The 17,753-nt window shown below is 47.4% G+C and overlaps 1 protein-coding gene across 2 annotated transcripts in view; it reads right to left on the bottom strand.

Annotated features, from left to right (window-relative positions):
* Positions 1-17,753, bottom strand: part of LOC143478139 (roundabout homolog 1-like) — an 82,960-nt gene that overhangs the window by 23,678 nt on the left and 41,529 nt on the right. For both annotated transcript variants that reach the window (XM_076977094.1, XM_076977095.1), the window contains one exon: positions 3,970-4,056. In XM_076977094.1, coding sequence (XP_076833209.1) covers positions 3,970-4,056 — 87 coding nt within the window. The remainder of the gene's footprint in view (positions 1-3,969; positions 4,057-17,753) is intronic.

The raw sequence follows: 17,753 nt of genomic DNA, 5'->3' as shown, positions 1-17,753 counted from the left end.
ACACATATGCCATGTTCGAAACCATTCATAATCCAGTCAACATCACCTCCAATCTCCCACACAATACTCTATCAGAATCGAACTTTATTGCTTTCACTCCACTGACTACCGCTAACTGAGATTTTCCCTGAAAAGAAAATCAAACAATGGTGGAAACCACCCTGAAACGCCTCCATCTGCACCCTCCCCCTAAACCCCACCCGCTGCTGTCAGCTGACAAAACAAGCCGGCTGTTGTGATGAGCACTATAAATATGACGGATAGGATATGTGTTGCCGATGACCCTCGCAGCACGAGCCAGAACAGTTCAGGGATCAGGTGCCGTGGAGATTTATGTCTCCCAGTATGAGCCTGCACCCTCCCCTCAGCACATACTGATGTCCAACCAAGCTGGGAGCCCGGCCGTGCCAGGCCGAACCCTCCCCCGTGACTTCGCCACTAACGACACCCATGAGAGGGCTCTAAGATGAGACATGCCTCGCTTGAACGCGTCCCGACACGTTGGCATTGGGCCTGGTATTACAGCCAAAGGAGTCTTCTCCTCAGTGCCCTGACGGCGGCGATCCGAACGGACAGCCAAGGGCCATGTTCACACGCACACCGAACGCACGTCAGTCACGAGGGCACGTTCCGATAAGCCCAGTGCCGCTCTGAGACGATCGCTTCTCACAAGTGCGTGAGAATCTAAGGAAAACTGAGATAATTGTCCTCGAGTGACTGCACATTACAAAGGCTGGTACGTCACCCGGATCTTTCTGAAGCTGTCAGTCAGCGTCAGCCTCATCTGACAGCCATAGGGGCGCCATACGGACTGCCGGCCTCCGTACAAAAGAGCTGCATTTGAATCTTTACCCAAACCCCTCCTCCTCTCTCCACCCCCAGCCGGCTCGCAAACGCTAGTCATTCAGAGCTGAGGCAGAAGCCTCTCGATTGACTGCGAATCTCCGCCTTGGGAAATGTAAAGGCTGTCCGCTTCTACAGAGCAGAATGCCTGCTTGACGTCTGCAGATAGCATGGCTGCTTCTCATGCCCTTACCCATGCCAATCGTGCGTGGTCCAAATGGTATTGGGTGCCCGCCAACACCACCCTCCCCCCACCCCTCCACCCCCGCTAATCCAGTGTTTTCTGAAGCCCCCCCCCCTTCATTCTCTCTCTGCTCAGCTCTCTCACACATCCCCTGTTGGCAGAATGAACCTGGGGAGAGTGGAGCTAGGGGGAGCTCAGGGCAAGCTAAGCCCGGATGGAGAATTAAAAGGGGAAAAAGGCAACCTCCACCCCCCCCCCCCCCACACACCCTGCACGCCCTCTCCGTTCCAGGGCCTGCAGTGTGGCTGCCCTGCTAAGACAGGGGGTAATTGGTCTAATTATAGCACGTTCACCTACCTCCCACTCTCGGGGAGAAACGGCTGCGTTACGGAGACGCGTTTGCAGGACACGCTTAATTGCGGGCGAGTGGCTGTGTGGCGAGGTCGTGTGGGCGTGAGCCGGCACGGACTAACGCACGCTTCCGCCAAAGGCCAAACACCTCCAGCAGGTTCTAGCGCAAGTCGTTTTATTTCCGAGTGATAAAACGCTCACGCATAAAAGACCGAGGCGCTCATTTCCGTTAAAGTGGACGTGAAAAGTTGAAGTGCAGCCAACGACTCCGGCTGGTTCCTCCGCCAGCCTCAGGCAGTCATAAAATGTAAATGTCAGGTTCAAAGCAACCTCAGTCTAAGGCCGGCGAAATGGACCCAACCTCCATAATCAGCTCTCATGGCTACAGACGATTCTCTCGAGCTGACTTCTATTTCTATACGTAAGTATATTCAGCTAGTTTGAATAACTTGGTCTTTCTCTCCATAGGTTTGCTTCCACTGGATCTCAGCTGACCGTGGATCCTGCCTGGTCTTTAGAAGAGGATCCCACAAGCGTTACGTCTCCCCGTTATATGTTATTGTACATTATATGTGTGGGGGACCTGGTTATGGGGCAGTTCAGTGACCTCATCACACGGGTGGGGGTTCAGGACGGTGCCATTGATCCAGGGATGGGGGGGTATGAGAGCTGATGAAGCCCAGGAGTATGTCCACTTCATCAGAGATGTAGAGGCAAGAGGATAATCGTTGCTCACGGATCAGCAATCAAGGACAGGGACTTCAAATGTAATGAGGCCTCAACGAAAACCAAACGATCACCTTAATCAGCCAATGGCCACATAGTGGCTATAGTGTCTTCTGTGTGACATTAGACACATAGCCGTGAGGTCCTACATACAGATGCCTACAGGAACACGTGATGTTTCAAAAGGAGGCAACAGAACCAGCAAGATGGTCCACAACCTCTGCACAGAATCTTACATGAATGTGAAATGTGTCGGTTCAGGCTGCCTACCGGCGATGATCTGCACAAAGACAAAGTAGCGTATATATAATTAGCTTCATTGTTATATAACGGGAACGTTGTCTGAATCACTTTGACTGTAAAGCGTGAATTAAATGTGAGGCCCTGTGTTCTGCTGCATGTTGCGCTTTTCAAAACAAGGCAAGAAAAGCGTTTTATAATCACCTCGCTGAAAATGAATCTTTGACACACGCACCACTTTCATATTCAAATGGCAGGATGGCGAGATGGTATTTAACTTCGGTGAAAACAAACTTTTTCTTCTTTTTCTTCTTTGTCTTCTCCTGGAGAAAAAGATTCTCAACACAGCAGCCTCTGTGCCACCAGCCCCTCGTTAGTCTTGTTACGGCAGCTTCCTGTTCATCTAAAGGCTACGTGGCTCCTGTTCTGAGAGCTCGAATCTAGAGTCACGCAGCATATGAACAGGCTGGTGAAATCGTTCCACACGGGCTGCAGGGAAACGTACCCATCGATGTCTGGGTGTCAAACACTAGACTGTAAAAGATGTGCACACAAACCTCACACAAACCGCTAACTTTTAAAACAGAGTAGTGTGTGTCAGTCGGCATCACGTACTGTGAGTCTGCTTGGCTCTTAAATGAAATGTATGAAACTGTACCAATAGGATTCTTAATGTAAATGTAAGTATTTTAAAAATGTATTTCTAACTATGTAAATTAATGTTTTCCCAGTTGTGTCAGACTCAATATTCTCAGGATTACTGGTCCACCGGGTCACTGCTTACAAATCCATGACCTTGAGAGAAGTGAAACTGTGAGCACACAGTTCTCCTGGAGTCTGTGTGTCTGGCTGACTCCTCCCACTGCAACACACACGTAGTGAGAGTTGCTTTTCGCTTATCGACTTGTTTTCCTACCAAAGGTCACAGTGTTAGAGAACTGTCTCCAAGAATAACGGCAGCTGAGACTCTGTACTCGTCTCTGTGCCCTGGGAAGGTGCATAGATTTTCACTTAAGCAGGAAGGATGGGCAGGAATATTCAGATCTCTCCTCTCTTTACATCTCTCCTCTCTTTACATCTCTCCTCTCTGTCTATTGGTTCCACACCACTCTATACATCAAAGGGACATCTAGAGGTTAAACATATCACATAAATCAAATCTACTGAAACATTTGCTAAAAATAGCTTCACACAGTTCTTATGCTGATCACATGAGGGGCATAAGCAAATTAGACCAGTATTTCATACCTGTTATACTTTCAAATGGGTCTGAATGGGTATATGTATATACAGGAACAGACCTAAAACATGAGCAGTCAGACTATTAATGACTTCTACTCCATAATTAAAGCCTTCTTAACGACTAACCTATTCTCTGCCAATCTGTATATTCGGTGAAAGTTAGAAATCAAGCAGCATCGCTTGCCTTTGTCAGACAATGAGTCCAACTTCCACAGACGTGACAACAAACCACAGCAGAGCGGGTTATGGGAGAGGACAGTGAAGTCAGGGAGATGAGAGAGAGGACAGGAGAGAGACAGAGAGACGGATCGGACGTGGCAGACGGGACAAACCATCACGCGGACGTCTGCAGACGGAGGAAGAGAACAGGAAAACAGCAGTACCTGTGTAGCCCAGTGTATTGCCTTCTTCTTGTCCAGGGTCGGGGGCGGGAGTCACCCCCTGTCTGGCCGACTCTGGCACGCCCGCGTCTGTCGAGAGCAACACAGGGTCTGAGAGGAGAGAAGCAGGGCGCGTGGCCACCAGAACCGGCCCGGCGCCGGAGTAGCCGTGCACCGAGCAGCGGGGCAGGAGCAGGGCCCAGAACACACACACGCTCACGGGCTTCATGCCGCAACCCCGCGCCCGAGTCCACATTCTCATATCCGAAAGCAGGACGTGGTCTACGGCGCCGAACAGGAAACAACACAAAGAAGTTCTACACGAGGGTCCGATCAGCTGTCCGCCATCGATCCACAGAAGGAAACCAAGAGTGAAAGCAGCAGGTTCCCATGAGCAGGTGAAACGCCAGCTCAGTCTCCCTCAGTTGGAGTGAGAGTATCTATATGTGTGCCCAGACTCCTCAAGAGAGCATATGGGCAGAACCAGGACCACCCACTCCAAATTCACACACACACACACACACACACACACACACACACACACACACACACACACACACACACACACACACACACACACACACACACACACACACACACAGACTGTGTCCCATCATATTTAGTCCTAAACACACTCACTGACTATAGCCACACCCCAGTTAGGGCTTGTCACTTTCTCTGTTTAATAGACTGTCACTCTTTCGCCTCTTTTGCCGGGCCTGGGGGCAGGACGGGAGGTTCTGTTGGGGAGAGGGGATATGGGGTGGGGTTAATGCCCCTTTGATGGCTAAATGTGGGATAAATCAGACCGGCCCACGCCCACTTCTATTGTGGGGCATTGACAGGGAGTTAATTTGTGGCGAGGAGGGGCCGATGGGGGGGCGTGTTTAATGAAAAGTCAGTCAGATTTCACCAGCTGACCATGGTCTAGTCTGTCCAAGCGCAAAATGAAGATTGGCATCATTGTGAAGGATGAACAGCAGACACAGGGACTAAAAGGAAGTCATCTGAGAGCACTTCCTGTCCAGCGTCTCTGGATTTCCTACTGAAGTCACCCCACAAACACTGCAGATGCTAGATGCTAATGTAAACGCAGAAAGTGTAAAACACTGCGGGGGTAACTTAGCTGCCACGGGGCGTTTAGCAGAGATAGAAGAAACACTCCGATTTAAACTGCCCTCACTTGTAATTACTGCTGATTTGTAATGTTTAGCAACACTTCCATCAACATTAGCGCCTCTCCGAGCTCATCGTAGCAAGAAGCCGTGAAACGAGACTGAATATGTTACACGGGCTTATGTAATTGATAGTGACACTTCCCTGTATATTAGACAAGTCTCTGCACCTGTGTTTCTTCACTGACCATGAGCCTTACCATACATAACGAGACATTTTCATTTTTTCAAATAAAAACACAACATTGCTACATACATATAAATGACATGCAAACACAGTATAAAGGCAGTATAACATAGTCTGTTTGTGTACTGACACCATGTTATTAATATGTTGGATCTTGTACACTGTTGCATGTTCCTTTACCATAGACACAATGCTGGGTCACAGTGCTGGGCCACAGTGTTGGGCCACAGTGTTGGGCCACAGTGCTGGGTATATGGTAAACAGCAATGAATGTTTCTGTCCACCACTTTTTGGAAGGCAAGCACAGATTGACATTTAAAAGGTCATTATAGTCACCCTGTATTCCAGATTTATGGAATATAGCTTGTTATAGTAATGGGTATGAAAATAAAGTGTGATGTAATAGAAAAAAAGAGGATGTGAGTTTGAGATATAGCCCGAAAATGAAGCTTTATTTACACGAATGACAAAATATGATAAAAGGATAACATAACGCTAAGTGTTGAACCAACACAGAGCCTTGTGCAAACAGCCCACACAGACACAGCTACGCAGGAGAACTCGGGCAGAGCCGCTGTGGCCAGGAGTCGCTCAGCTGTGGCGCCCGGGTCGCCCCTGGTCTCGCCGGGCCTTCTGGGAGCTCCGCGCCCCAGCCCGAGCTCAGACGAGGGCCACTTCACAGCTCATTAACAGGTGCTGCACCCAGCTGCCCTTCAGGTCTTTGCAGATTCAACCCCCCCCCCCCTCCCCGCCCCACACACCCTGTAGCCCGTCGTAAACCCCTCCCCTGGTGACTCATTAGTGTGGGCCATATGAGCCTAGCCGGCTTCCCCACGTGGACCCACAGACACGCCAGTCCTGGTTTGCTCCAACGCCGGAGGTTTTCTCCTGGTCTCTGACTCTATAATGGGAGCAAGGTTTGTTTTGTGGAGTGAGCTGAGGGAGGAGCGTGTTTGCGGTTTCACTGTGAGTCGCATGTGTGTGTTTAAGTGGACACTGTTCCCTCACTGCATGAGAACACGCTGAGACTTCTTAATAAACTTAATTACTGGATTCAGAAGAACGCGTTCAGACTTAACGGGAGTTTTAAAAAAAAAGCTCCGGAGAATTCAAAGTCGTTCAGACCGAACAAAACAAACAGAATCCCTCAATTTCCACACGGGAGCCAAACATACACAATAAATCGACCAAGCGGCACTCAGTTATACACGTCTCATTGCTAACGCATTCTAACAACTATAACAAAATACACTTAACCAAACGTAGGAGGGATCGCTGCTACATCTACGCCGTGGAACGTTGTGCTTGTACATCGCACATGGAGTGCGTGGCCAAGTGAGGGTGTTTGGGTGGGGGTGATTAGTACAGCGTCTCCCCTACAGCCATGCAGGAAGGCCTGCTGGAGTACCCCGGGACCCCCACATCTCTCTGTGGAGGTGATTAGTCATGTGATTAGGGGAGGATTATGTATATGGCTTTCCAGTTGGCCTTCCAGCCACGCTGCATGCAAGGCACCAGGCTCCGGGAAAAAAATGGGCCCCTCCTGGGAGTCAGCGGTGAGGATCTTTGCATGTCGTCTGCTGGACGGGGAGACACGAGAGCTAAAGGGGCGCGAAGCAGCGAAGGACAGCTGAGCTCAGAGCAACAAAAGAAATAAGATGTATCCAGACTGGTAATGATGTTGGCCAAGAGGCAGGCGTACACAAGAGGCAAAGATTAATTTGCTGTTGTTCACATTTAAGTCAAGGTGAGAAATTCCACGTACACACACACACACACACACACACACACACACACACACACACACACACACACACACACACACACAGACCCTTAGCACCAAAACCTCATTAATATTAAAAGAAGATTAATAGATGAGTGCTGTATCTACTGGATGCAGAAGCCAACCCAAAACAATTAATTTCCTGTCAGCAGCCTTCACAAAAAGAAGCCAACCAAGTTTTAAAATCGGAATCTGTTTCCGTGACTAAGCCTTTGACCCAGTTCAAACAGCCAGGGCCCCGTTCAGATTCTAATCAGATGTCTTTGTGGATGCTTGTGCCATTTTTGGGGTTGGATAAATTGGTGTTTCCTGGTCTCTCTACCACCTGAGTGGCAGTTCTAAAGGCTCCGTGGCTCATCCTCTTGTGGGGTCGGTTCGGGTATCGCGTGCTGAATAAACGTGTTTAAACGTTCGGGCCTCTGCTCGAACCTGTGCTCCTCTGAGACACGCACTGATTAATGTACATAATTAAACGCACAAACACAAAGAATGAATGAAGGATCCCAAGTACTACGCTGACAGGCTGACCCCAAGTGCTCCCAGAAACCCCCGAGTGACCCGTCTGTAGAAGTTCTGGAACCAGTGCTGCTGATTAGCAACAATGACAAAACCATTCGCGCTGAGGAGACACATGGATTCAAATATTTTGGTAATAAGGAGAGTCACAAGAAATATAATTCAATAAAAAATATAACGACAGCCGATATATTTAACAAAACAAAGCAGTACACTACCCATCAGACTTGGGAGTTGTGATGGAAAAAAAATTTCTGGTTAACAACATTTAACCACCGAACATTTGCTGACAGGCCTAGACACTGTTTGAAAAGGCTCTGCGTAACAAAATAGTTTGAGGTGAGGCTGTGCATTCCTACAGGCTTGTGGTCCTGCATAAACAATAATTCCAAACCTGCTTTTCAACACCATGAAACCTCATTTTGGGCCTGCAGCGAGTTCTGTCATTAGCCAAGTGTCAAAGTCACAAAAGGCGGGGAATTCTTCACACGTTAATGAGGGGGTCCGTGACAGAAGAAAAGCACCTTCATCAGGACATTGGGTTCTGAAGTAATGGTTCTAACCTACGCTTGTGGCAACAACCTGTTATAATCTCACCTGATTCACTCTGTGGTGGGCCAAATAACTCTGTGTGTGTGTGTGTGTGTGTGTGTGTGTGTGTGTGTGTGTGTGTGTGTGTGTGTGTGTGCGCGTGTGCATGTGTGTGTGCCTGTCACCTATCCTAAACCTTAAAGAGAGCAAGCAACAAAATAGAAGTTTTTAATAGGTTTACAGAGCACACAACTGTTCAACACTACGCAACGTCTGGCTGTGTATACACAATGTGTGAATCTTGAACCCAAGTCTGACCTAAGGGACATGAGTTCCAAATCCACCGTGAAAATTAGGCATTATTTCCTTGAATTACAGAATACGATAAAATAAAATTTCTAATTGCCAATGTATGATATGCATGAACTAGGGAAAACCATTAAAAAGGACAATAGAAATGAATAATGCATAAATAGATGAAATTCTCAGAATTACTGCTCAGGCAAAGCAAAAAGAGAAAAGAAGGGTTTTTTTAATATCACCAGTTAATTCAGTCTGTAAGAGTAATTACTTGGTCATTTTCTCAATGAATGTGTTGGTCACAGTTTACTGGACATCTGATGGAGTTTCATGCAAGCTGAGTAAATAGCAGACACTATCTCTCCACCCAACACCATCTTTATCTCCATCTCGGCCCCTCCAAGGTCATTCGCGTCTATGCAAATGGACGGATAAGGACTCTGTTTCATCAAACCAAGTGGCACCAGTGCCAGTTTGCAGAAACGTGATCATATTAAGGATGTAAATGAGAGGGCAAGCACTCCTGCACGGTGACTAGCGCACAAACCTCACCTCCCCATCCACTACGAAGGCAGATGGCAGTCCGCCAGGGGACAGGGGACAGGGGACAGGGGACAGCGGACAGGAGCGTGTTAATGCAAATTTCAGCAAGGCTTAAATTAGGTGCAACAGATTGGTCCTATTTTACAGGATACAGAGAAGTCAGCCTCCGTGTGACTCCAAATCTGATTGGCTGGCTTAGATGTCAATCTCTTATAGAAACATAATGAAGAGATATGAGAAGTGGGACTGCCGTCTTTCAGCTGGTGGGAACGTCCTGTCCATTAAATGTGCGTGGTGTTAAAAGATTTATTTGATGGCAGATATCTAAGTGGGTATTTTAGAACACTCTGTAAGCAGACTAGTAGTTTGGCCTTAAAGCAATAATTGGGTGGCCTGGGATTACATTCACTTCCACGTGTGCATAATTTATTTCAGTAATGCATTATCATCAGTCCATTCAGGCTGTGTCCCATATAAAAATATGCACTGTATTGGTTTTTAACAACATTTAAGTGCTTTCATGAGGTCCCTTGTGTAAGCAAAATCTCTGTTAGCTGTTAGCTTAGTGTTTTATTGTCCAAAGTACAAATTTAAGATGATCAGTCTAGATTACATTTAACAAGTATTGTACAACGGCCTATGAACGCGCGAAGATTTACACAGGAAACATTCGGAGATGTGTTCATTTTGTGAAATTCAAAGTGGAAAGTGTAATTGTTTCTGCTCATCTTATGGTTTTGCCCGGATGTAGCTAACGGTAATACATTCCGCTGTCCTAAGCAGGTCTGGCCTACAGACTGTCTAATGGTGAACTCCTCCACCACACACTCCATAGATACTGAACTATGTCCTGCTTCTCAAACACAGCAGGAGCAAGACCTGGAATCATTTTGGAATAACCAGAACATAGACGTGTAGTCCCCACTTCTAATACGCCAAGAAAACGATGAAAAGTGCTAAATAATAATAATAATTTAAATGCTGAATCAAGACTACATGCAAGTCAAAACTGCAGGAAACAACCTGGCCAGCTCAATCCTGGCCAACTCTGGGCTGGCACTAAATTCTGAGAGAACGCACGAAAGACAAAGGACGGCTCGGGTTTCTCCGCTCCCCTCGTCTGCGGTGTGTTGGACCACCTCGCACGAACTGTTCACTACATAACTTAAATTTATCTGTGGCAGCGACCAGCTGAAGGACGTCCGGCTGCACACTGAAGTGTTGCACTGTCTGCGTTAGCATCTGCTGGAACTAGCAAAGATGAAAGTGGGGGAAAAAAATGCGCGGGAAAACGGTCATGCTCAGCGACCGTAATGCATTTGGGTGGTTTACACGGTATATCTGCTCCGGCATAAATCAGAATGGACTCTCGTAACATTTTTTTGCTACATTCGCATATGTAACACATGAAAGGGAAAGTGAAAGCGTCAAACATCTGGCGCTAATTCATCCAGCACCAGGCCGGATTTGGCTGTAGCCCTCGCTCACCTTTTGAACCTGTGGTACAGGTTCCTATGACCCCTGCGAGGTGTGCTAAAACCACAGATGTCTATTCGCTGTCACTGCTAACCCAGTTTTTCAGACCACGTAAGTACGGTACTGTTTTCTCGATGCACTAAACTGAGCACCGCAAAGTCAGCACGAGTGAAAAGACCCTCGATTTGCGTATTCAAAGGCGCTGGGTATTTAAATCTGGCTTCTGTCGACCCGCATTGTTGCATTACTGGTCCTATTCAGTTGGCAAATGGTGTGAACAAAAGCCTGCCCAGTTCGGTTCTACAGAGGGGAGACGGAAACCGCCGCTTGTGTCTCCGCCATGGCAGCCTCTGCATTTCTAATCAGCCTGTTTATTCAAATGAAACTCAATTATACACGAGTGTGGCCTTGAAGTGCCGATCTTCATTTCCTCTGATTACAAGCTGCCCCACAGATGTCACACTATTGTAAGCCACACACTCCCGATGACACTGACATAGCATATATATATCTGCTGATGTTGACTGCTGACTGCTACAGAACACCCCACAACTCCACATAACTGCATATAAAGAGCAAGAAATGTCCAATTTATGTTTCACGGTACGACAATAAAGTTACCCATATGTTAAACATTTCAAGGAATGACATTTATACTCTGTATTAGATGAACGTGTTTTAAAAATTAGGCTGTCACACAACAACCTGTCTCGACACTCCTCATTAAATAAAAAATAACTACGACCAAGACAGCAGGTAGATTAGTCTCTGGGTACATGTTGCACCATGTCCTAATGTAGCAACAGCAATGCAAACCTTACTGTGATGGAACTTTGTTAAATAGCTGTCTGCCCCAAGACAAGAAAAAAACAAAAAAAACCAACTCTATAACTGCTCATTCTGTAAATCAATCTACCCCTCATTAAAACATAAATTATTCAGTATGCAAACACTGAATAATTGGTGAGACTTTCACATCTGTCTGGTTGAGCAACAGAGGAGACACATTGTGAGGCTTCCAACTTGAAAGAAATTTCAGTCAGTAGCAGTTGGGCTTAAAAGCATAGAATGACACCCCTCAGCTGTGGACAGACCACACCCCTCAGTTGTGGACAGACCACACCCCTCAGCTGTGGACAGACCACACCCCTCAGTTGTTGACAGACCACACCCCTCAGCTGTGGACAGAACACACCCCTCAGCTGTGGACAGAACGCACCCCTCAGCTGTGGACAGACCACACCCCTCAGCTGTGGACAGACCACACCCCTCAGCTGTGGACAGACCACACCCCTCAGCTATCAACAGACCACAACCCTCAGCTGTGGACAGACCACAACCCTCAGCTATCGTCAAACCACACCCCTCAGCTGTGGACAGACCACAACCCTCAGCTGTGGACAGACCACACTCCTCAGCTGTGGACAGACCACACCCCTCAGCTGTGGACAGACCACACCCCTCAGCTGTGGACAGACCACACCCCTCAGCTGTGGACAGACCACACCCCTCAGCTGTGGACAGACCACACCCCTCAGCTGTGGACAGACCACACCCCTCAGTTGTGGACAGACCACACCCCTCAGTTGTGGACAGACCACACCCCTCAGTTGTTGACAGACCACACCACTCAGTTGTTGACAGACCACACCACTCAGCTGTGGACAGACCACACCCCTGAGCTGTGGACAGACCACACCCCTGAGCTGTGCTAACCCCCGAGGTTGAGAGACAAGCTGGGTCCCATGAACCAATAATCACAGCACAGAGAATCTACTAAGTATTTACAAAGTGCTAATGATGTGCTAATGATGAAAATTCTATTCAAAAGTAGTGAAAATCCAGGTTTCAGGTGAAAATTCACCAGCTGCAATAGCAACATCGCAACTTTCTCAATAAAATAGCATTTAGGGGCACTGTGTGTACATGTGGGAGTCAGTGACTAATCTGTAAGAGCTGTGTGTGTGTGTGTGTGTGTGTGTGTGTGTGTGTACACTCAGGCTTGTGCAGTATCCATGTGTGTCAAAATGAGGGCACCTGCAATGACCATAAAGGGGAGAGAAATCAACATCAAGAGCTCTTGACCTCAGACGTTGATTCCTGTGCAAGCAAACGATCTTTTGATCCCTACCAAATCCCAAGAGTGGGCGCCCAGAGCCCACGTCTTCAACGCAGCACATTTTGCATCGTAATTTATGGACGGTGCCTCTTTCACTCCGTCCACCTGTTTTTCCAATCTGGTTCCATGAAGTTTCACTTTCGGCCATTATTCACAGCCTGCTAACTTGGGGGTCGAGTTCCTCACCACGGAGAGCAACATCATGAAAAGAGACTGAGAAGGAGTTTAGGTTTGAGGTCTGCCATGCATAACAGTATGACATACATTTATTGTATCATGCCAGTACTGGTGTAGAGAATGAGAAACTGGCAGTTTCCAGTGCTTCAGCACACAGCTGTGGAGTAATATCTCCCATCTCCCTGTGTCTCACCCCTCTGTGTCTCACTTCTCTGCGTCTCATCCCTCTGCGTCTCACCCCCCTGTATCCTTTGCTATGACCTCATGGAATATACAGTAATTGAGATTCTCCGATCGTTGTTACCCAATTACAGCAGCTTCAACAACTCCTGGAGCCATGAGAGAGAGAGAGAGAGAGAGAGAGAGAGAGAGAGAGAGAGAGAGAGAGAGAGAGAGAGAGAGAGAGAGAAAGAAAGAGAGAGAGAGAGAGAGAGAAAGAGAGCAATGGACTTGAACAGTGACCTCCAAATGGTGGAGAATGCATCTGCGTCCTTATTTGAGAGACCAGCTGGGCCAATACATTACAGCCCCAGTCCTTTAAAAGGCTTATTTATTACTCTCCATGTGAAACCAAGACCAGGCAAGGGGCCCGGCTACAACTGACCTGACTACAACTGACCTGACTACAACTGACCTGGCCACAACTGACCCGGCTACAACTGACCCGGCCACAGCTGACCCGGGTACAGCTGACGTAAATACATACGAGAACGTATTAAACACAGACCTTTGTGTACACATAAGTGTGTCATTACTGTGTACACTGTGTACAGTATTCTGTGTGTTAACATACGTAAAAAGCCTCTAAATATCGAGGTTGTGTGTTGTGTTCATTATGTGAAGGAAGCATTAATGATTAATAGTGTGGGTGTAGCAGACATACCTGTCTCCCTCTCTGGACTGCTGATGACTTTAATTCACGTTTGCCTTACCTGTCTGTCTGACTTCCTCCCTTTCTCTCTCCATCTTTCTCTCTCTCTCTCTCTCTCACACACACACACACACACACACACACACACACACTCTCACTGCCTCCTGGCTCAGCTAGACAATCCCGTCCCTTGGCAATCACTGAAATGACACCCAAGGCATTTCTGTTCTGGTGAAGCACTCTGCTTTATTGTAAAGTGGTCAGAGAAGGAATCAGAAGCAGGTTTGAGAACAGCACACCACACTTATCACACTCACAAACGTTCCTGCAGCTATATCAGCAGAACTCACAGTCCACATGTTTATTCCTCATACACTTTTAGGTCTTCATCACAACGTTCCTCAACGTTCCTACAAACTAAAATCTCTCGCCTTTACTGGATCTTCCTAGGACATCGTTATAAAAAGAGCAAAACATTTTGATTTGATTTTGATTAGAAATCCCTATGAGTCACAGGTTTGCCTGCAGGTTATGATTGCTGGCTGTGTGTCATGCTTAGATGGTATTATCTCTTTGATAGGCAAGGTGCTCGTGCATACAAATTAGTGTGTTGTCATCATGTGGCTAAATGGAGCTTTTATGATCAAGAGTCATTAGACAGCATGTCAGCTGCCTCTTGGTAACGTGATGGTTGTGATGTTTCCAGAAGCACTCACATGTGGCATAGCTTAACCACAGGGGCCTCTCAACAGAGGACAGCAAGAAAAGAAAATGGACCATTTTCTGAAAAATAAAGTGGAACCCGGTTGAACCACACATAAAATTTCTGCATTATTCTGAAACATGGACTGTTAATTCCAAACTAATTATTTAATCTTTTATGTGACCAATTACACCAGTAAATAAATCAATAAATCCCAAAGGCAAATAAACAGCAACATAAACATTAAATTGCTTTAAAACAGAATTAATTAAATTCATTAATTAAAACCTGTTTTCAAAAGTCTTGATATTTAAGCTATTCGGCCTATTCGTAAATTCTAGATGATTTCTTTATTCGTTGTTATTATTCATCATGAACAAAGTATCGGTGAAGCATGAAAAATCGGTACAGATTGGGCTGAATTTAGCATCTGTGCTTCATGGTAAAGTCCATCAGAGTTTCACACAGCTTCCCTTCACAGAGGTCATGTCATGCTACAGATGGCTCAAAGTGCGAGAGATCTCTGTGAACTTTAAACTCAGTAAATCAAATGCAACCTTGAGCCAGACAGAGATTTAACGATGCCTGATTTACAAATGCCTTTTTTCTTACGTGTGTCTCACAAGGCCAGAAACAGCTCGAGTTTTAACAGTGCTCCAACGTTAGAAAGTCAGCTCAAAGTTATAAGGACAGTGGGACCTTTTTCACCGAAACAGTTAAGACGACATGACAATTCTCTTGTAGTGAAACTGAAACCCACCACAGTGAGAAGCCTGAAATAAACCAGTGCATTTTCATTCCCACCTTGCAAAACTCGCCGCCAAACATCCTTGGCAGTCAGTCAAACTCTCCATGAAAAAACTTCCCATTAACAAGGCTGCAGAGAACACCATCACGCCGTGAGCGTGCTTCCTGCTCCACTGCACTACTGTCTAAACATCATTAATGGATGTTTAGAGAGGAGCTGCTTTAAAGAGCTTTTTACTGCAGACAAGACTCACTCAGCAACTCAACACTGACCATAAAACCGGACCAGGAGAACAGAGGGTCCCGTAAACACATTAGCTGAGAAAACAGTGACGTCTGAAGTACCACGTCCGTGGTGACGAGTTCTGGCAGTCAAGAGCAGCCCGGGGATTTGGATACACTACGGTTGGATTATTCTGAGCTGTGTTCTGCGTTACTCTAAATGAAAAACGTCACACTTCTTCAGAAAATGACAGAAGATTCCTCAGTGCAACCTGAGTCCAACTACCGTGAGTGGAAAGAACTGAGGGTGAGAAAGGGAGACTTGAAGAGAAGATGTGAGAAATGAAAACAGAGAGAGAGGGAGAGAGGGAGAGAGAGAAAGTCTGTAGGAGGGGGGGGTTACTTACGAGACCTTTCCCCTTTCCATCTCCACCCCCCCTTGGTCCTCCCTGGATTGTCCCTACCCCAGCCATGTCCATGTGCTATCCAGGTGCCGAGAAGCAACAGGTTCAAAGGGAGCAGCATACCAGTCATAGCAGACTGGTCTCCAGACAGAACCAGAGAGACCCGCTGGAGAGACACGCTGGGGAGACGCGCCACGCAGCTGCGTCCGGCTTTCTCACATCACACACAGCTGCGAGGTGACGGACGGCTGCTCGAAGCCACTTTCACTCACACACACACACACACACACACACACACACACACACACACACTATCCCCTCCCGAGTGCCTCAGGGGAGGATCCACGCCCGTAACTTCAGGACCAGACAGCGTGCTGAACGTTCCAGAGTTCAGTTGGGAAGAGCTAATCTTCTCTTTTTTTGATGTTACCGGTTCTTCCAGTCGATCAAGAACTAATGCCGTTCCGTCTGGGGGCACATCCTTGTCTCTTTAGCTCCCGGAGAGTGATGGCAGGAGAGGTGAGTGGAGATCGGGCGGTTTTGGCCACGCGGCGCGTCTCAGCGGCACGGCCGGGTGTGAGGGAGACGCTCAGGTGTCGGCGGGTGAGTAAGGCGGTCCCTGTGGGAGCTGGGGAGTCCAGCCTCCGCTACAACGCCCCGGTCCGTGGGGAAGAGGTGCAGACACGAGAGCGGGAGATAAATCAAGGGGCAAGTCGTGAGTCCCGCAGCCTTGACGCGCTCGGGTGCATGACCAAGTACATGACAGGGAAGACGGTGGAAAGAGAGAGGAGGGGGGAGAGAGAGAGAGAGAAGGAGAGAGATAAGGAGAGAGCGCAAGGAGAGAGAGGAAAGAGGGGAGGGAGAGACAGAGGTGAACTCTAGTTGATAGCAAGATAGTTGTTGAGTGTCTTTGTTTGCAGGACACGGAGCACGGTGGCATCGATTGCCGAGCTCGTGTGGTTTGGGTATAAGTTTGCCTGCGTTCATTAAGCACGCCGATCTGACCCCTGAGGGAAGAGTAGACCAACGACACGCTGCACACCTGCCCCACGCCCCACGTGGGCGCGTACACGCCCTCCTGCAGGACAAAGCCCGTGAACCCAGCAGTGGTGGTGGTGACGAGGCTCTCAATTCACATAACGACAAAAGACCGCTTCGTGTCACAAGTCTTCACGTGCCTTTTTTTTTAAGTCATAAAAAAGGTGAATCACTGTCAAATGCCACGAACACTGAAATTATCTGAGAATAGAACGAATCATTAGAAATCTATTACATAAGGTCCGGACAGGAAGGACACATCGCGAGGTGTTAGCTAGACACGCAACATCCTCAGAGCAAACAACTATGATGAAGCACTTTCAGGGTGTGAAACAGAAAGGCCGTAACGCAGTATTTCCGAGGTAGTCCATCATGCCTGCAGCCTCATTCCTAACACAGCCGTGGTAAATGGACTGCGATTAAAACTGAGTAGATAAAGCCAAATTTGAGGTGGACCTCACGATAACGCCTGTAGTGCCATTATCATTATGAAAGATCCGAGAGCTCTAAAGACATAAGTTGTTCACTTTTCTAGACACCACATGCTGTCACGGATAATTACCTCAGGATATTCTTTCATTAGGCAGTTGTGAGGTAGACGAGTAACAGTTCACCCAAAGTTTTACACTCTACCACAGTACGTATGACCTTTGGAAGAGGATTCCTCTGAGTTGGAATGAGTGGAACCAGCTGGAATAACTCCATGACTTTTCCGTCATATCCCCATGCGCTAAAGATTGTAAAAAATAACAATAATAACAACAGCAGAACACAGCCTCTTGGGATAAATACGTGGAGAAAGGCCAGAACCGAGACGTTTAGAACCAGCTGCGTAATGGTGGCGGAGGACGCGTCCCTCAGTTACGCTCCGGCCGTCCTTGCCTGCTCTGGTGATTTAGAATGGGTCAGTCGCCTGCGCACTATAAACCCTGATCACCCTACTCTCACGTCTCCTGTCTGTGCTAGCGCCATCCATTATCGTAACCGTTCGCAAC

The sequence above is a fragment of the Brachyhypopomus gauderio genome, chromosome 16 (assembly GCF_052324685.1).
Source record: "Brachyhypopomus gauderio isolate BG-103 chromosome 16, BGAUD_0.2, whole genome shotgun sequence".
NCBI lineage: Eukaryota > Metazoa > Chordata > Actinopteri > Gymnotiformes > Hypopomidae > Brachyhypopomus > Brachyhypopomus gauderio.
Note: the sequence above shows the minus strand (reverse complement) of the source record. Positions and strands in the feature narration are given on the sequence as shown.